Here is a 20,959-nt window from a genome sequence, read left to right as displayed (position 1 = left end):
CATTAACCAGATCAAAAAGCATGCCCACAATCTCATTTTGTAGTGATTTTGGAAAAATAAATAAAATGCAGTCTTGTTAATTCATGCAGGAGATTAGAAACTTATAGATTAGAAGATATCACACAGAACAAAAGCGTAAATCTTACTTTGAACAAGTGCTCCAATACATGATTTTGCAAAGTTTATTAATTATAAAGGTATGTGATCAATGCCCCAGGACACTCAACACGGCACCTGCACATTTAGCAACCCAAGAATGCTTTAGGACTGAAAGGTCGTCACCTTCTGCATCATAGGTCTGGTGGTATGAGTTGGAAACTCAAGCACAACATGAGATCTCCAGTATACCGTGAAAAGTGGAATTTGGGAAATCTGAGGTACATAATGAGATACTTTTCACATCCATTTTGATGGATTCTTCATACCATTGATCACCAGATTTTGTAAACCCAATAAGTATGCTTAATAACTCAAAGGTAGGTTGAGCCTCACAGTGTATTTTCTCCAGATTAAATAAATCTACTAGTAAAGTATGTCAACGTTGTCTGTGGCACAGACAAAGCTGTGTGAAATACATGCATTTGTGTTATTACACATGCAAATATATTAACTGCATACTTCAATTCTCCAAACATGCAGCAGTGACCCTTTCAATCAACAGTGGTACCTTAGAGTGCAGCTACAAGTGCTCTGCTAAAACTGCACTCTGCCAGATGAGTTTATTCCATCCTCCATCATTTTTCTTACAGATTTTTGTCTCCTGATTTCTGGCATGCCTTTGCTGTCAGTTCTAGGATCTGTAGCTGTTTCCTGTACTCCCTGTAAATGCTGAACATCATTCTCTGCTAGTGCTCTGCTCTTTTCCCCATTCCCGGTCCTCTCTCCAGCCACACTTGTGACACTAATCTCAGGTATGATAAAGTTGCCCAATTCAGTAGCATCATTACCATTCTCTGGTTGTTCTAGAATTAAAGATGGATAAGAAAAAAACAAAAAAAAAATGTCTGAAACAAAACATGAAACAGAAGCCATAGATACAGATGACTAAAGCATTGTAAATTAAAGCAAGATGTTCACATATTAACCTCTTGTTAATTAGCAACATTAGCAAGTATGGAATTTTGCTTTATTTCTAAATTGCAGGTTTCAATCTTCCATTATTGGCCTGTACCCACATACTGGAAAGCCCCATGCTTGATTTTTCAAAATTGAATTTTCTGCAAATCATGAAACAAATATTGAGAGATAATCAGAAAACAAAGAATTCTCCATATTTCACTTTTATGACTATACCTGTGTCACCATGCTGAAGTGAAACATTTTTACAATGAAATGGCACATCGACTTCATGTGTTATCATGTAAGACTAGAAATCCTACACGTACATATCATGATGCTGCACAGTGGTCAGCCTGAAAACTAACAGTGAAACAACTAAACCAACTCAAACACACTTTGACTTCCATTTCTTTCTTCATTTCAAAAAACTATTTTCAACTACAAAGATATTTACAAGTAGAAAAATTCTCCAGTTTCTAAAATCAAATTAATTCAGATAAAATCCATGGAGTTTTACTGCAATTTTTGCCATCTACTAATAATATAACATAAATGTTGATCTCCTCAGCCTTTTTAAGCTTCTTATATGAGCTTAAAACTGAATTAGTTTGCAATAAACTTATTTGTGTCACAAGTCAGTTACTAAGTACAATTGAGAAAACAGGGATTAAACTGAGGGGAGGGAAAACACACCTTTTCTGCAGGTGGGGGAGCAGAAATTAAGGTAAAAACCAATGCAGCTTGGTTCTAAGATTACTACTTTTCATCTGGATGTCGCATCAACAGCGGGTACATGCACAAGTGCTCAGCCTGGCCAAAAAATTATTTCAAGATAGTCAAAGATTCCTGCCGATACAGCCAAATATCTCCAAGCAAACAGAAAATGCCACTGCTACTCGGAAGCGTGAGAATGATGGTTGTGTGTAAGCACTGGAGATTTATTAATGTTTTACTATTAATAATGATATTTAGTGGTAAGAATGGAATAGCTCACACGAGGTCTTGGGAAAACAAATCCTAACTCAGAAGATGTCTGTCTACATTAAATGAAGACAGGTTTGAGAAGGATGAACTCTTGAAAGGAAAAAAAAAGTGAAAAAACAAGTGGGAGTTGAAACTTTACGGATATTCAAAGTATATGCAACTAACAAGTTACAATCCTACAATCCTAGCAACCTGCCAGCTCCACAGTGTTTGAAGTATTCTCACTATCTGAAGGTCTTTTAAAGTATTCAGAATTGCTTATCAGCACTAGCTATACAACCAAACCCTGCATTTAGATGACCTGGAGAAGGAAGAAAAATACATAAATAAATAAAAAAAGAGAGAGAAGCCATCTACTACAGATAGTCAAGTCACACCCTCCATGAAGATGTGCACACAGAAACACAAGTGAAGAAGAGCAAGAGCTACACTAAATGCTATATAGTCATATATTCTACATGTGTTATATATGTATATTATATGCAAACACTATGTCCACAAACTTGACAAGACTAAATTGCACTACAAGCACAGCTCAGAATAAAGCTCAAGTGAATCCATATGTTTTATTCATAATGCAGATTTTCCAGGGCTAAGGATTAAGGAACACCCAGACTATACTGCCAGTTTGCTGCTGCACGTGACAGAAGCTGGCAGTACAGACATTGATGAAGCCCCAAACCTGAGGAATTTACGATGAGATGATTTCTCACAGCAGCAGCTCTAATGCTTTTTGGCTGGAGGGGATCCCCTCTTCCCCCCTGTCCCCACACCGGGGGCTCTTGTGCAGGCACAGTGTACGTCTAGGTGAAGCAGGCTATAGCACTGGGCTTTTTGCCAGCATTTGTGCTGCCTGCACTTCTAACAACGAAATAAAACCTCCAGAGCGAGAAGGTTATTCTGGCAGGAATGGACATCACTGACCCCAGGTGTAAGAGCTATCCCTGATTTTACCTGCAAATGCTAAGTATCATGAGTCTTTCTAACTAGTTAACTACTAGTGAAAGTATATGCTTAACAAGTTGCACTATTAATAGGAAATGTCATTAATAATTGCTGCGATTAGCCACTACCTTCCTGATATTTGGCAGAAGTTAGAACTGTTTTCAAGTGTTACTCCCCCTAACAGCACTTTCTGCAAGTCTTGTATTGTCAGTAACAAAGATAACTGAGCACAGTGAACTGCAATAATAATAATAAATCACAATAATGATGATAATCAAGATGATGATAATAATACCACCATCATCAAATACAGCCTTTTTAATAAAAAGATAGGAGCAGAAAGGTTAGTGAGGAGCGAAGATCACCACTCTGAGTGGCCTCATTGCTCTGATTTTACTAGGGTGAGGTATCCGTGCCTCTCTACGGCAATCTCCAAACTCCTTCCTGCTACTCCATCAGTGCAGCTCCAGGCACCTTATTTCAGCAGAACTTTTTCCCAGGAGCCACTGATCTCCATGTGAACAAATTGATTCTGCTATAAACTTCGGTTAGAGCCAGGACACGAAAGAGGAGAGGGCAGAACAGAGCTTACTGTCTGTCCCTTCCCCACCAGCGGCAGAGAAGCACTGGTCAGCAGCATCCAGCTCCAAGGAAAGGAGACTCAGAGTAGACAGCAGAAATCAGAGGAGAGAGGAAGAATTTTTTTTCTTACAGGTTTTGTATAACAGCGCTACATGGTTATTGTTGTTTGGTAGTGTGCATTTCTAAATGTATTATCAGCACTTTACCCATCATTGCTGCATTCCCACAGCTGTGTACCCATTACCACAATGAACTGGGAAAAAACCCGAAAACCATATTTTACTCAACATAGTTATGACTGATCTTTTAGTTAAATGCTATTAACTGTTTTTAATGAAAGGGAATATACCTTTCTCAAAGTTTAACATTGAGCTACAGGAGAAGATTAACCAAAAAATGGGATACTGGTATCTCAACTCCTGTTAACACTGCCTACTGTAGCACCTACAGTCTTGTGGCAGGGATAAGACTACACAACCCATATCCTTCATAGTAGCATCCCCTCCTTACTTTAAAAATTTTAAAACCACATAAAACAAACCTTTAGCTTTATAGTGCTTGGTTTTAAAGAAAATACTGCTTCAATCTGGACAGCTCTGGAGGGGTTCTACCCTTTGAGAAAGGGATATTAATACTCAGCACACAAGGCAATGCAGCAAAAGAGAAAAAGTACGCTGCTAAACAGTGTAGAGACAAAACTGAGTAAGTATGTCCGTTTGAAAGGTATCACAAATATGCCCATAGCATATGAAGGAAAATGCATTTGGAGACATGTTTCTGACTGCCTTGAGTAGTACAGCCAATAAATTGATAAAATGCATTTCATGGTTACTTGCTGCTAAAAATTAGTTTTAAAAATATTTCAATCATAGTCTACCTTACTCTTACAGTTGCCCACATCGTTTACCTCAGATTGCATCCGTTGGATTGTAATTCAATTTTAACCACCACAAGCTCAAGCTGCACTTCCTGCACAACAATGTTACATTTTGAATTATTCACAAAAGCATCAAGCTTATATCCCAAAATTAACATTCACTCTAGATTCCTAAGAGTTCTAACTCTTTCAGGAATTAATACTGTTTCAAAAAAAGTAAGAAAATTCTCTCTACAGAGATTCAAAGACTTCTAAGGATTTCTAAACCTTTTGTACCACATGAAAACCAATTTCTGCAATGGTAAAAACCCCCAACATCTTGTCTTTCACCTCTAGCTGATGCCTTTAGTTTTGTGTTATGTTGTATCTTATCGACATCTACTTATCTCTTCTTCCTCAGTCTGTTACATTACATTATCTCTCTAACATGCATTCCCTCTACATACAGGAGTTTTTTCCTGAGCAACCCTTTTTTTTTATAGGACAGCTTAGCAGATTTTACATTAGCAAGGAAAGTGTTGCTAGGGCTTGCTTTATTTTTTTCCTAGCTTCCATAAACGCTTAAATGAACAGTTGTTTATTTCCCTTACACACTGTATGATTTTTCTGGTTTTCCTCTATTTACGAATGGAAACAAAGATGCCACTCACTGTTTGTTTTTAAAACATGAATACTAAAAAAACTATTGCTAGACAGAGGAGCTAATGCTCCTTTTCTTTAGGCTTTATGATTATATGCAATCCAATTAAACAGAGCTAAATAATTTTTGACAAGTGATGGCTAGTTCAATTGACTCTGTAAATACTATCCATTTATGATTAGATGGATCCATTCTGCAAATGACCTTCACCTTTAGTACCTCCAAAGTATTTACCTTAGAAGTTCAAATTCACAATAGAAATTTGATTTTTTAAAAAGTCCTTTTAAGTAACAGGTTTAATGGGTAAGTTGCAGGGTTGAGTATCACAGTAAGATGAAATGCTAAGTCTACTTTTTTTCAAAACTGACTCCAATCTAGAGTTCTAGCAAAGGCTAGCAAGATACAATGTCTGAAAACTTTTAGAGTAAACTGAATTTTTTAAGAGATAAAAAAATAAAGCCCATGCTTCTCAGCTGGAAATGTGATTGGCTGTAACTCTTTTACTCAAATAGCTAGTGACTGAAAATTGCTGCCCTTGCTTCCCCCAAGGGATGCTTTGCTTCATCAGGTCTTCTGGTCTACGTAATGTATGAGGCCAAAGTATCTCTCAACTGTCTCCTCTAGCTTCCTAATCCATTTGTACAGCTCATTTTTGTTATACTGAAGCACAAAAATAAAACCGCTGAATATATTTTTTCCCCTTTTACACTGTGGGGGAAAGAATAATGGTCAGGAGGTACCAGGTTTGTCATCTGATTTCTGCCAATTCAGTCTTTAATTTAATTCAAACAAGCATCTTAAGCACAAGCCTTGTTATTCTTTCTGCATGCTGACCCTGAGGATCTATTCTGTATCTTTCTTTCATCGGGAATTGTGGGAAACCAAATTACACTCTTAGGAATTTTGAAATCAGGCAACTACCCACTCTGACTTTAAAAAAAACAAACCTTTAAGTCACAAACAACCATTTTCTTAGTGTTTTATAATGAAAATTTGAGATCAGCTGAAGTCATATATGCATGGATCATATACCATTTAAAACAATCGGACAGTCAAAGATACCATAGACTCAGTTTTGACCTTTAAACTAACTTCATGTTTACACTGTCTTCAAATTTACAACTACTCCCACAACCTGCTAGACAAGTTCTCCTCCACACCCACCCTACCCTAAGTGATTTTCTTCCTCTTCATTAAATCCTGTACCATCAAGGCAAATTTGAAGTTTTCCCAATAACCCCCATAAAATGTTGACAAGAGCTTTTTTGTAAAAAGTTCTTAGTCTTTATCCCTAAATGCTGACTGCTCCTCACTTGGGTCATACTAACTAGATTACCACTGTTTCTCTCAACTTTTCCTGCTTTATGAGACTCCCATAAAACACAGCATTCCTTCCCATTTCTGTGAGTCTTATTCTCATTTCCCTTTCACCTTACTGTTATCAGCTGCAGGGCACACTTGTCCCACCCATTTTTCCTTGAACTTCACTAAGCATCACCCCTGCAAGAAGGCAACTGTACAAACTTCTGGATCTCTGTATTTGCTGAAAAATCTGCATTCTTATAAGGATGGTTCAAATACTGATTCTGTAACATTTTTATTTGATTTTTTGTGTAAACACAAAGCCAAAGGGAACGTTCATTTTAATACCCTTCCAATTCCACCGAATGAACTAGCACTCAGTATCCCTATGTGCGTTCCCCTGCACCACCTCAACTGAACAAGCATCAGAACTACTAAAAGTAATAGCTAACAAAATTGCCAAGCTTCAGAGGGCATCTGTCTATTTATAAAGCTGAGCTATCATACAGTTTTCTTGCACCTGGTCAATAATCCCTGCTTAAGAACTGTAAGCCTGAAGAAAGGGAAATAAATAATAAACTAAAATGGTTCTTAGCAGTCTTGACATTTCAGTTATGAATTGCTACTGGACCTCGCTCAAGGTAAAGACAGTAAAGATTTGCTCCTCAGCTTTGAGGGTTTTAAGCAGTTTTTGATCAACTGAAGTTTGGTCATTTCACCCTTCTTTGCCCCTCACCCCCTCTGGCAGCTTACTATTGGTACTAATACCACCAATGTGTACCATAAAGATAGGGCTTTCTGAGCAGTAATTTTTAAGTCATCTTCCACCAGCATATTTATATTTCAACACTTAGCTGCATTACCTCTCAATCCTTTATGACAAGTAACTTGGCAATTTTTTTTTCCTGACCAAACTGTCCATATACTACAAAAGCTCATAGAGTACACATCATACAGAAATTTTTGATACTACTTCAAAATCTTTACTGAACCTACTAAAAGAGCATTCTTATCTACACTCACTTGCTTAGCCTGTCATCAGAATTACAAGCCCAGCAGAATAAGCCATTGCCAATTTTGATTGCTGGTCCAGCTACTCTTCCCTCATCTGAGGATGGTAGAAGAATGCTTCTCCTTTTGCAATATGTTCAGCACCATTTTTTCTACTTCTCAGCCCAGATCTGTGCTTTACTTTATGGAAGCCTTTATATTAGTTTGCCCAAATGTGCCAACTTTAGCTGGGATAGAGTTAATTTTCTTCCTAGTAGCTTGTATGGGGCTATGCTTTGGAGTTGTGCTGAAAACAGTGTTGATAATTCAGGGATGTTTTTCTTAATGCTGAGCAGTGCTTACATACAGCCAAGGCCTTTTCTGCTTCTCATACCATCTGGCAGTGAGCAGGCTGGGGATGCACAAGAAGGTGGGAGGGGACATGGCCGGGACAGCTAACCCCAACTCACCAAAGGGATATCCCATACCATATGATGTCATGCTCGGTATATAAAGCTGGGGGAAGGAGGAAGTGGGGGGACATTCAGAGCGATGGCATCTGTCTTCCCAAGTAACTGTCATGAATGATGGAGCCCTGCTTTCCTGGAGATGACTGAACACCTGCCTGCCGATGGGAAGTGAACGAATTCCTTATTTTGCATTGCTTGCCTCTGTAGCTTTTGCTTCGTCTGGCTAATTGCCTATCTCAACCCATTATTTTTCTCACTTCTGCTCTTTCAATCCTCCCGCCATCTTACTGCAGGGGAGTGAGTAGGTGGCTGTGTGGTGCTTACTTGCAAGCCAGAGTTAAACCACAGCACCAGAACTTAATAATTTATCCCTCTGTCCTTAAACCTGATTTTTATTTAATTAATTTAAAACAGATGAAGTTCTGCAGTTAAATACTTGCTTTGCTTCAGGTGCTATAAACCACTTTCCAAAAGAAACCAGGAACACTGGCCTCTTTAAAAGAGCAAATAACTTTGTCCAGCTCCCTTTAACAAGTTTTTTGGTTTGGTTTTTTTTAAGCATGATTAAGGAAATAGAGAATATATTTCATCCAAACTGCATTAAGATTCCCATTCACCAGTCAAAAAAACAGAAAACCTCCAAAATGCTGCTTGCTTACTAGCAATGAAGATGTGCAATAACAAAATTTTCAGTATTATTTTAAACACATGTAAAAAGTTGAGAATTCATTACAAAATGTGTTTCTTACCATGCCTTTTCCACCTATGCCCTCTGATAGACATGCTAGTCACAGCATTTCTGGATATTCTGGATGAAGTAGGTGTAATTTCAACCTGAATGCATCTTGTACCTTCTTTACTAGATTTCATAGCACCCTGAGGCAGTGAAGCTTTTATTGCATTAGCAACCTAGAACAGAAAAGATGCAGTTAAACTCTTAACATGATGATCCAAGTTTTAGAAGAATTCTGTCAGAGGATTCTTATTCCCAGTTTAAGGTCAAAAAAGCACACTGGCTTTTTGCAGAAATTGTAAAGAATGCTGTTTGCATTTATCTCTCAGAAGTAATACTTGCTACTTTTTAAGACGTAGTTTGCAGTTTAAAGATGTGGCTATTACTTCAGAGTGCTTCTGCGCCATCATCTAAGCTTTTAAAATGTAAAAGTGTTCAAATGACAATAGCTTGTTCACCAGGGAAGATGACAATATAACTAAGTACACTGAAAATACCTGTGCGTGTGCATATACTTACAGATGTAGCTATTCACACGAGCACAGCCACACAGACCTTGTGGGATTTGGGTTCCTGGTGTAATGTTCCATCAGAAGTGTTCACAGGAAGGCTTTCCTAGACTAAAAATTCTACTTAAAAAGATGTTGAAATACAATACCTACCAGCAGAGGTTCTGGATACAGCTCCAGCTGTGCTCTATACAAAATGTCATCCATAGCTTTACGAGCCAGATCCCATTCTCCATTATAACTACAAAGGTAAATATATACATAATGATAAGCATCTATATCAATAGATGAACCTTCTTGGGTCACATAACCTTCACTGATGTAGCGTTCCTTGAGAGCTCCATTTAAAGAAGTTGAACTATTTGTGTTCTGTAGCAGTAAGCCTGCTTATTTAGATAATTTGTTCTGGAGTAGCATCTACGGATACGAAGTTTTATTTTCATTGGCCACCCTGAGCAGTTTACAAATTATGTAATTAGGTACTTATCAGCTAGTCATGAAATATTCTGAAATTCAAACAGGATTGTTTTAATATTCCTCCACCTTTTCAGTATTCCTGTGTTACTAGTCTCTAATTACTTCAGTTAATGAGGCAGCTTCATACACATGACTATTAAAGAATAGATGACATCAGTGTTTCACTGAAAAAAACCCACTTTTTTCCTCAACTAGACTGATGTCAAACTTAAGCATGCAAAAATGCAGACAGCAGACAACAGTTAGAAAAGGATTTTTAAAAAGATTTTTTCACATCAGCAGTTACACCTATTAAGTGCTATTCTAGCCCTCACTCCCCAATATGACATGGGTAACTTCAGCCACCTAGCTGGAGAATTATTTTCTCTTCCTGAGGAACCTACTGCTAGACACAGCATCTGTCCACTAGAAAACAAAATGTTTAAAAACTAGTATGCTGAAACAAGTGTAGAAATTAAGCTGACATTTCTTTATTTTGTATACATATTAAAAAAAAACCATGAAACTTACAAGGCATAATAAATCCCTGTCAGCATTTGCACCATGAATTCAGATGAAACTGGAATCCTACTGTTGACTCCCTTGTACTTTCTCACTTGTTGGCGAGGATATCCACAGACACAAATTCTAAAGAAATCATATATTTGTCATTAGCAAATAATCTACACCTTTCTATAGAACACTACAAAGCTAGGTGTTTAGTATGCATTTTAATTATACTAGACCCAAAGGAAGGTACCCATCAACAACCCTGTGCTGAAGCAGACTGTCTCAGTATGGAAGAAGGGCTTGCCCTCTGCCGGCACAGTTCAAATCCTTCAAACAGAAACGTCCAAATCACTCCTGTTACATTTATACTACAATGCAACGTGAAAGAAAACTGCCAGTGAAATCCATTCTGAACCCACACATTTGCTGCAAAACAAGTGAAAAATAAGTTAATAGCATTTAAACAAAGCAGCATAGCAACCATTGATATTAGAGACAAACATAAGCGTCATTGCACATAATATGGAAGCTACACACAAGTTGTCAAAGAAGGAGACTAGAAATGTCACATTCATCAAATTATTTTAAAATCAAGTAAAAGTCAGCTTTAGAATTTAATTCTGAACTAAATTTCACATCAGGTTCTGCAGTTAAAACATTTTTTAAATCAAAGATATTGGGTAGTTAAATATTCAATTAATTGGCTATTACTGGACTTCTGGAATGACCTTTAATGACATTAATCAAAGTATTTCATTCTTCAAAGCAGACACTAGAAGGTTTAGTCTCAAAAAGCTTCAATTCTTCAGCTTCAACAGCAGAAAGTTTGTAATCTACTTAAATCTCTTAAATCTACTTTTTTCCATGAAAAAAATATTGAGTTAAGATTGTATTGTAGTACCTTTCAAATTACATCAAATTAATAGAGATCTCAGGAGCTTTGTTATATTAATACTAACTTTACCACTAACCTACTGCACTTTTTTCCCCTCTCCTTTATCCCACAACTCTTTGGCTACTAAAAAACCCAAACACCTCACTCAAAAAAGCAGACAGCACCCCTAAGTTCTCTATGGTTCAGCAACTCTCCCAGTATACACTTCATACCCACTATGATCTAAATGTGACTCTTCACACCATTATCACCGTATCTCCAAATAAAAACAACAACAAAAAAAGATTTTATACACTTCATCAGGAAAGACAGGAAGCCACACTAGTGAGAACATGCAAAGAAACAAAAACATTGAGATGTTTATAAAGGAAGATTCATAGAACGGTTTGGGTTGGAAGGGACCTTTAAAGACCAACAATTTCTACCCCACCTGCCATGGGCAGGGACATCTCCCACTAGATGAGGTTGTTCAAAGCCTTGTCCAACCTGACCTTGAACAACTCCAAAGATGTGGCATCCACATCATCTCTGGACAACCTGCTCCAGTACCTCACCACTCTCATTGTAAAAAAACTTCTTCCTCATGTCCAATCTAAATCAACTCCCTTTCAGTTTACAACTGTTGCCCCTTGTCCTGTCACTACAGGTCCTGCTAAAAAGCCCCTCTCATTTTTTTGTAAGCTTCCCTTACATTGAAGGGCTGCAATAAGGCCTCCCTGGAACCTTCTCTCCTCCAGGCTGAACCACCCCAACACTCTCAGCCTGTCTTTACAGCAGCAATGTTCCAGCCCCATGACCGATTGTTTTTGAGGCGCTCTGCTGGACCCGGAGGTCCACAGAACAGGTCCATGTCTGTCTTTTACTGGGGACCTCAGAACTGGATGCAGTACTCCAGGTGCGGTCTCACAAGAGATGAGTAGGGAGGTGATTCTCCCCCTCCCAGCCTGCTGGCCACACTTACTTTACGCAATCTAGGATACAATCAGCTTTCCGGGCTGTAAGTACACATTGCACTGCACCCCCAAGCCCTTCTCCACAGGGCTGCTCTCAATCCATTCATCCTTCAGTCTGTACTGATGTAGGATATCACCCCGACACAGGTTAAGATACCTATAGGTAGGTATAAGATACCCCCCCTCTATGCACTCCTCTGGTATTCCATAAAGCCTAGGCTTGTGCTGCCACTTCATAGAACTGCTCAGCTGCTGCTCTGAGCATCAGTATTTAGTCATAATTCTCACTGAAATCTGCAACCCTAAATACAACCTTCTCAGACTGGCCTAAACCAAGATTTAAGTGACTGAATTCAACAACTCAAAATCATATTTCTAAAAAAAGAATTTATATTTTGCTTAGTTTTGAATTTTGATTTTCAAAAGTAGCCAAACGTTAATTGTTAGCCAACTGCAAGTTTTCTCCTAAATTTGATATTGTTGTTGGCAAGAAGCACAGACTATTTAAGTACTGCCTGCTTATTCATTCAGATTCTAACTCTGATTTTATTGATAGGACTGTATTACTTCAGATTGCATTGTGATTTGCGTCTCACTATTCAAATTGCTTAAAACTCTAGATTTTTAGAAACCAGAATGCAAATAAATTTCTCTTAAAATACAGAGTTCACCTGTAAAATATATACACAGCTAGCTAAAACAAAAACCTTACTTCCAGTTAAGTGAATCAAATTGACTCTTCCGTTAACTATGCTGAAGATGCTGGAACCAAACAAGTCCATCCTCTCATATTTCACTTTGTTCATACATGGTAAAAGTTAAAGCATGAAAGCTGTTTTTCTGAGTCCTACCTAGTTCTAAACCACAAGAGCCAGTTACTGAAACTAAGTTGCATAACTCCCCCACAAAATTTACATCCTATTTTCCCCCTCTTTATTCCCCACAAGAAGTTTTATTATGCAACTTGGGCAACACTTCAGTTCCAGATAGTCCGTAACTTCTACTAATGGTTTTGCTCAAAGATGACACATAATCCACTAATAAGCATTCCAGTCTTGTATATAAAGCCTGTGGGTGGTGCAGCAGCAGCAAGTGTCCAGTTTAAACAAAAATCCTAGTTTACATAAAACCCATCTAACCAGGTCAATTTTATGCTAATATATATGTTTAAGCATTTACTAGATACTACTGTATAGGAATACAGTAAGTATTTTTTTTTAAAATCGTGAACTCTCAGTAGGAATGTGATCAGTTAACACAGTTATATAGAGAAGACCTTAACAGCGACACTTAATTAATGCCCATACTGATTAGTTTTAAGAAGCCTTTACCCTAGTCCATGTTACTTCCTCTAAAAGGCTAGAACATCAGCAGAACTGCTTTGTTTTACATCAAAGTTATTAGCCTTGTGAGAAGAGACTTAGTAACTGAAGATGCCCAAATGTAAAAAAAATCAGGGTTTACAACACTTGAGACAAGCACTTGAGACTGTCACATTTACAGTTCATGTTTGTAAGTAAGTAGTACTAGAAGCTTCTGCTTCTTTAGAAGTCATAAAAATTGAATTAAGACTTACTAGAAGAAAACACATTCATTGTAGATTGCTTTCACATAGACCTTCCAAAACAAGCCTAAATTCAACACTGCCCAAACTAATTAAAGGAGTTATTCTAGAGATTCTTCTGGGAATTTTGTCAGCACCACATCCAAACAGGATACTGAAAGATGGTCTGGTCTTCTGACACATATTCCCTTGAATCCCTAAAATGCTGTCAGGGCAAGATTTCCAGTAAGCAATGAAACATGGATGCCAAAGCTAATAGGCAATTAAGAACTAAGACAAAATTTGAATTGTATAGATTCAAATAATGTGGTATCCAAACATTCAACATATTGAAGTAGGAAGACTTGCTTGCATCTGCTTGTAATTTGCTTGGGGTTTTTTGGTGGCCTCTTAAAAAAATATTTATCCCAAATACAAGCAAAATCTTATCAACCAAAATAAGCAACGTCAGTCTCCTGTCCACAATCCTTAGCTTCTAAATATGTTCCACCTTCAGTTTTAGACCAGCATATCTATCAAAGATCTTGTAAAGACTCTTGTAAATACTGCCTAGTGCTCCAATGCTCGTTCTCCTCCTCTGGAGAAAGGATCTTACAGTCATCTATTACCACAGATGCTTGTTTGTGTGAGGAATCTTGGAACTCTGACTAGTAAATTACTGTAGTTGACTTGTAGGTCTCTCTCAGGTTTCCTGGGTTAACAAGAGCATTCTGATTTTTTCCTTAACCCAAAGTCTACTTTCAAAAAAGTCTAGAGATAGACACATTTACAACCAGTTCTTCCCCTTTCAAAAAAGAAATGGATCAAAAATAGACACTAATAAAAGCTTATGCGTGTTTTGGGTTTGGGTTTTTTTTAGTTTCGTTTTTGAAGTAACAGCAGATGTTGGAAATACCCAAAGTATCTGTAAGAATGGATGTACAAGATCTACTATAATTTCAAGAAAATTTTAACTTGCACAGCATTTAAATACATTTAATAAGCTTGCAGTGCAAAATTTACTGAGATTTTAGAAGACATTTCTAATTCTATTTAGTTAAGACACCTACAACTACTTTGATTAAAAAACAAACAGGTCCCCCGATCTGATTTCTCCGCTTAACAGCACTGTATATACGCCAGGTCACTGCCTACCCATTTTGAGACCTCAGCCAAAGTTATGGAAGAGATACCTGAAAAGCAAATAAGGGAGCTGTAAATACTTATGAAAAGTAGTCAAGCTTACGAGAATAATTTGGGAACCTGAAGCTTTTAAAAAGAAAAGTTCAAACTGATTGCATTTCAAGTTGAAAATGCCATTTTAAGTGTAAATAACCTACAGAAATTACCTTGAACAAATCTGACACAACGACTGTAGAGAAACTGCAGGCATGTAGCTTAAGGCAGCATTGTAACAGAGCAGAAGGAAAGTCAGCACTTCAAACCTGGGTTTTACAAGAAACATTAGAATTACGTTACCAATTTTGTTTTTGAAAAGACATTTACACAGAAATTTGCAAGAGTTATTTGAACTGATTTAGTATTTTGTTTCAATAAAATTGACAACTGAGTAGTTGGGTTCTGTAAGCTTTTCCTCTTCATTAATAATATGGATGGCTAGTCTTTCTGCATCTACATTTACACATTTAAAAACAAAAAAAAAACCCACAAAACACAGCATACACTCACATCCACCTGCAGTCTGTAACTATATTAAAAATTATAAGAATTTAACATTCATCAGTGATTCTCAAACAAAATCTTATTACACAATGTCACCTGTTCTGTGCTGTTAACATCTCCCTCTGAGGATGAGGTCCACTGTACACAACCCTGGACAAACCATGCTGCGATAAAGCTCCTTCAGTGAGAGCCATGGAGCCAATGCTGGAAGGCTAAAGGAAAAAAGGCCATTCAGAACCTGTTCACCTGAAGTCTTGCTCCGATGCAAATGAAAATAGACAACGCTAGCATCACCGTATTTGTACAGAAATTTTCAGCAGGCTTAAGGTTATCTGACTGCTTAGCTGTCTTCGATTTGAGAAGTTATTTTACACCAGATATATGGCTTCAGAAAAGAAAAAAAAAAAGATATAGCTGGTGCAAGGATATTATAAAGTTATGACTATTCAGTCCTGAAGAGGCCTCAGAGACCAGTTAGTAGTACTCAGAAGACTGAGAAATATATTCCTATGTCATCATGCAACACATTAAAACTACTTTTCATTTTTATTCTTAACAAACAAGTCTCCAAAGCATATTGCCTTTCTTGAGCAGTAACAACTTTACACTGTAGATGTCACTTACTTCATGATAGACTGAAGGTTTGGACAAAGATGGAATTGTGAAACTCAGCACTTTGCTATGACCCTCTTTGTCAACTATCTCCTGAGAAAGACAAAAGATACCAATGGTTACACTGTACCACAGAAACCAGACATTCAAAAATGTGGGGGTGAATGGATAAAGCAAGCCAACAAATTATTACAGGGACAATATAACAATCTGAGCCACAAGCTAGAAATTACCTCTGTGTTTGCCTTTTATCACGGTGCATTTGCTTTGTTTCTGAAAACTAGTCAAATGACTTAACAAAGGGCACACGTATTTGTATACACAGCCCACCTTAAAAACACTAACTGAAAACCTCAATATGTTTAAACAGTGTTTTCTTTTTTTAATTATATACTATTTGCTAATTGTGAAGGTTAACACACTAATCCTGTTCTGAAAACTATTTACCCATCAAGTAATGACTCTACAAGTAATTTGTTTTGGAAATATTACAGCTCTGGAACGACTGCAGCTTCAAATGGTTTGATAGTAACAGACATCATAGTATTTGCAAAAGCCCAAGTCTGATAATTCCATACAGAGAGTTAAAAGAAGCACGGATGCAGAGCTTTTAGAGAAGCTACTTTCCTGCAAGATACCACCGCAGCAGTATGCTGGTAGAATTCTCACTCCTGTAAGTTAATGGAAGACTAATGGGCAAGGCAAAAAAAAAGATGTGCGTATGTATCACAGAAGAGCACTGAAGTGCTTCAGATAAAAAGCTTCAGAAGTTCCAAAGCATACCTGACTGATAACCAACACCACACACACACACAAAGTACTTCCCCTGCTCCTCCCCAAATTTCAGCAGATTTCATACATCCAGAGGTAGAAATCAGAAAAGAGCTTCAGTGCCTCTTCACATCCATGCCTTGGAAGGCTGAAGGACTAACTTCACATAGTAATTATTAAAAGTCATTTCTTCAAGTAGAATAGGAAGTGGTAAAGGAAGACTGAGAAGCATCAAAAAGGCATACAGAGCTGTTTTGTCTGAAGTTACACAGCTCCTCCACTCTCCACATAAACCACTGGTATTTTTTTCAATATTGCTTCTGCATCAATGCGGAAAACAGTTTCCGCAATATATGGGAGGATAAGGGAAGAAAGAAAATCTGGCTACATCCAAACTTTTAAAATCTAAAAACACCAGTATTTTGACTCTTCATTCTAATCAGATTTGCAAGTAATTTTCAGGAATGCATTTCAAGATCTGAAGCATATTAGAACAAGCTGGTACCTACTGCCAGGAAAGCCAAAAATATCAACTGCATGCACTACCACTGTATGTCTTCAAGCTGAAGGTAGAACAAACCGGTTCATGACCTCAAGTTCAGTCACAATAATTGCATACCCCCCAACAACACAGGGTATTTAAAATTACTCTGGGCAATACTTAGTTTTTCAATTTCCTTCAGTAAGAGACTGAAGGATTCTGTTGAACATCTTAATTCCCTCAAGTTCCAAGACACCATCATACATATTTACAGAAGTATTTTACTATTTCTGTTAGTCTACATCCCTCCCCTTGATTTTGAAAACAAAGTAGCTGGTTAAAGAGAAAATGAGTATCTAAGCAGGTCACCTACTACTTTTTCAGCCCTGTATACTGAAGAACAGTACCATCTCGATTGTTTAAGCTACAAATTTTATGACAACAGAGGGGAAGAAATCAGTATCAGTAACATGCATTACTTTATCATAAGCAGTCATTGTGTCTTAAATCAAAAGGTGGGGAAAAAAGGTTTCCAAAAATCATATTGATCTACAGCTTCCTACAGAAGCTTGCTGTAAAATTCTTATGACCCCAAGCAGCTGGAGATGGATGGCTACGTTACTAATTGAAGAAACTGTTCATAGCTAAAAGAACACATTACTGGACTGTTTTCAGGCATAACTGTAATCTCTTCTAGGAGAATGACCAGTGATCATAGCCACAGCTGTCAACCGTTTTGGATGACTTCATCATGGAAATAAAGGAGTGAACTGATTTAAGGCGTAAGATACACCAAATGTTTTCCAGGAATGTTTTTCTTCTCAGATACAACTAAGCACACAGAATTCTAACACATGAAAGCTGTACTCTGCTTAAAGAGTTGAATATAAGGGCTCAGGTCCTTTTAAGTACACTCCTTGGTGAAAAAAAAGTTTTCAGTTGCTTAAGACACTTGACATTCTTTTTAGAGGAAGGATGGGAGATGCCTTCTCCAGATTTTCAGAATGGGAAGAGAAGACAATCGCCGTTTCACTTCCAGAAAGGCCTTTCTAAAACATCAAGAATGTACAAACTACACTGAAGAGAATCCCAATGGACATAAAACTAAGCTTTTTAGAACAGCCATAGAAAGACTAAAAGTATAACTAAAATATGGTACTCTTAAAGGTTCCTTCATAAATCTGTTCTTCAAGCAGTGATTTCATAACAAACAGTATCATTTAATACAAAATATGAAAAAAAATGTCAAGGTTATTGCAAATGAAAAGAGACCTTTAATTTCTCAAAGCTAAGCAATCTGTTCAGCTTAGTACTCTGTCAAGTACTAAGAATTTGTTGAAAGTGATCTTTTGTGTTTTCTAGTCAGAATATCCCAGAAAATACATGCAAACACCTCAAAAATATTGCCTCTAAAAGCTCTCAAGCAGAATGTACGTTTAATCACCAAACCAAGAATTAAGTAACAAAAGAAACAAAGATGACTCCTTTGGCTCCTTCAGCCGTTAGTGCATTAACACTTTCCAGGAACCACAAAAAGAACAGAGAAAATATTCACCAAAATAAAAGAAGTTCATGTTGCAGATTTCTTAACATGAACACTAAGTTGAAGAGTCAAAATTCAGATATTCAATCACCTCAATTCTGAAACAAAATTGTCAATTATTCCCCAGTAAAATATTCTATAGTACCCGCAAAAGCACATTTAATACTTTTAGGCCTGAGTAATTACGTGTGAATACAAACCAAGTTATAAACTCCTAGGAGAAGAGCTTCTATGCATCCACTGCTCTGCAAATCTCTGCTGGCTGAGACAGCAAGATAGCACCACATCAATTCCGGTAGAAACTGCAGTGTAAATCGTAGCAACTGTTCCTCACCACTCCGATAAAACTCAAAGAGCTGATGGCAGACTGGCTCCAGAAGCTGAAATATAATTACAATTGTGAATGAATAGAACATTACAAGAGACCGCAGCTTTCTGTGGATCAATCATTTGGACAAAACTGTAAACTGGTAAGTGTTACATTTTAGTTATTAGGGAGTGACTGATGGAATAACAGTCCAAGTCACCTTACTTTTCATCCCTTATAACATACTTTCAGATGATAAAAGCAGAGGCTTCCATCCCGTGTGAAGAAAAAATTCCAATGGCTCCTTTCTCTCATTTTTTGCTCACCTCCTCCAGCCTCAAAGGCATAAACAGAGGACACTTGTTATCACCACACCTCATACCATGCCCTCAATATTTTTAATCTACAGGAAAAGTACCTGAACAAAAGGTCTTGCTATTCTAGAGCTCCAAGAGTATACACACAAATTGCCAGAAGCCTTTACCCACCAAGTGAGAACAGCTGCAAAACACCCAAATTCAAAGCATTACAATAACTTAGTATACAGTAGAATTAGTTTACTTTTCCAATCATTAAAATCTTCTAGATAACTGATATATTCATAGGTTTGAGACAGAAATGGGAAGCTTCAAGACTACTTTTACAATCAAATTTGTTAAGCTGATATAAATTGAGGTAATATATCAAACTGAAAGTAATACATAGAAAAAGTAAGACTTTAAACCAATTAAGCTAATCAGTTTGCACTGTGTTTCTGGATTTAATGTGCATTCTTGTGCTACCTCTGCTAGATGATGAAACATAGTGTCAGCCATCATGTCAATGTACAAAATTACTTTTTTTTTTGTCACCTACATAGATTTCCTAAGCCAAGTGGAAAATACTGTCAAAACCAGCAGGCACCTTCAAAGCCAACTGGAACTGGACACTGAACTCAAGCAAAACTCAAAAGCACATACTCAAAAATACTTTTTCGCAACAAACACAGCAAACTACTGAAAAAGTTTGGAACTGTAAAAGGATTTCTTCTAAAAAAAAAAAAGGAGTGGGGGAGGGAAGGGGAAAATGTGATTTTAAATTAAATCTTCTAAATCATTTATTTGCAAGTAACAAATAGGAGGATCCTATCACTTAAGAAACTACTCCCTGAAAAAGAATCCAGGCAGTTGATTGCTTTATAGTAGCAAACTTTACAAATTAAAATCCAAGATTCCAGTTATTTAGAATTAATTTTGTCAGCTCCAGCTAGAATATAAAAAAGCATTACATAAAATGTGACATTCTCCAATTGCAAATCTCAAAGACAGGATTCAAATGTAACTTACCTAAAGGACTAGTTTTGCTACCTTGTTTCTTAGCTCCAAGATTTAATTCTGAACAGTTCATCTACATGATTCACAGAAATAAGACTCTAAGAACGTTCAGGATAGTATTAAACCTTCACTGAAATGTATTCCTGCACAAAATCCCCCAGACCAGACATGCATTTTAGAGATCACACTGACAAAAGATACCATAATCATTACAATTGCCACTACAGTTCAGAAAGCAAAGTGTTATTCAATACCTTTGTGAAAATCCTTACAAGCTGGAATATAGATACATACTTTACTGTTCGTAACAAGCAAATTATGTTTCCCATTTCATTCTAATTACAACACTCTTGTTCTTGTACTATTTGTCTAGGTTACACCTTCAGGTTTTTGATGGAGCAAGCTTTCAAAAAGGTAAGAAACCCATTCTTCTATATTTACCTCCCTTTATTGCAGCAAAGGGGGCACCACCACCCAGAAGGCCATGCTAGAAAAAAATCTGCTTGCTTTCTTAAGTTTTTCTTCCTGAATACAGAGAAAGCTGAATCAACCTTTCTTACCTACCAAAGTTACTTCTCAACCCAGAAGATCTTAGCATGTTTTGGTTCTTTCTTAGTAGTAATTTGGAACAATCTAATCCATTCAAAAAAAAAAAAAGAATAATTTTTAACTTCTGACAGATACAGCTTTTCTTTGGAAAAATCATCTGTGAAAAATCTACAGCAAAGGCAAAATAAAAAAAAAAAGTCATGCCAAGCTAAACTAGTCATCAGTTTTAAGAGCAAGAATATCAAAGATCCT

The 20,959-nt window shown here is 37.1% G+C and overlaps 1 protein-coding gene across 7 annotated transcripts in view; it reads right to left on the bottom strand.

Annotated features, from left to right (window-relative positions):
* The window catches only part of FAM126A (family with sequence similarity 126 member A), a 49,946-nt gene that overhangs the window by 4,755 nt on the left and 24,232 nt on the right, over positions 1–20,959 (bottom strand). For 4 of the 7 annotated variants that reach the window (XM_040590263.1, XM_040590265.1, XM_040590264.1 and 1 more), the window contains 8 exons: positions 18,739–18,918; positions 15,756–15,836; positions 15,228–15,343; positions 14,798–14,893; positions 10,079–10,195; positions 9,245–9,332; positions 8,599–8,758; positions 948–962 (listed from right to left, as the gene is read on the bottom strand). In XM_040590263.1, the coding sequence (XP_040446197.1) occupies positions 948–962; positions 8,599–8,758; positions 9,245–9,332; positions 10,079–10,195; positions 14,798–14,893; positions 15,228–15,343; positions 15,756–15,836; positions 18,739–18,918 (853 nt within the window). Of the gene's footprint in view, positions 1–667; positions 963–8,598; positions 8,759–9,244; positions 9,333–10,078; positions 10,196–14,797; positions 14,894–15,227; positions 15,344–15,755; positions 15,837–18,738; positions 18,919–20,959 lie in introns of all 7 variants that reach the window. The other 3 variants (XM_040590270.1, XM_040590268.1, XM_040590267.1) reach the window with 3 other exon arrangements.

The sequence above is a fragment of the Falco naumanni genome, chromosome 4 (assembly GCF_017639655.2).
Source record: "Falco naumanni isolate bFalNau1 chromosome 4, bFalNau1.pat, whole genome shotgun sequence".
NCBI classification, from domain to species: domain Eukaryota; kingdom Metazoa; phylum Chordata; class Aves; order Falconiformes; family Falconidae; genus Falco; species Falco naumanni.
Note: the sequence above shows the minus strand (reverse complement) of the source record. Positions and strands in the feature narration are given on the sequence as shown.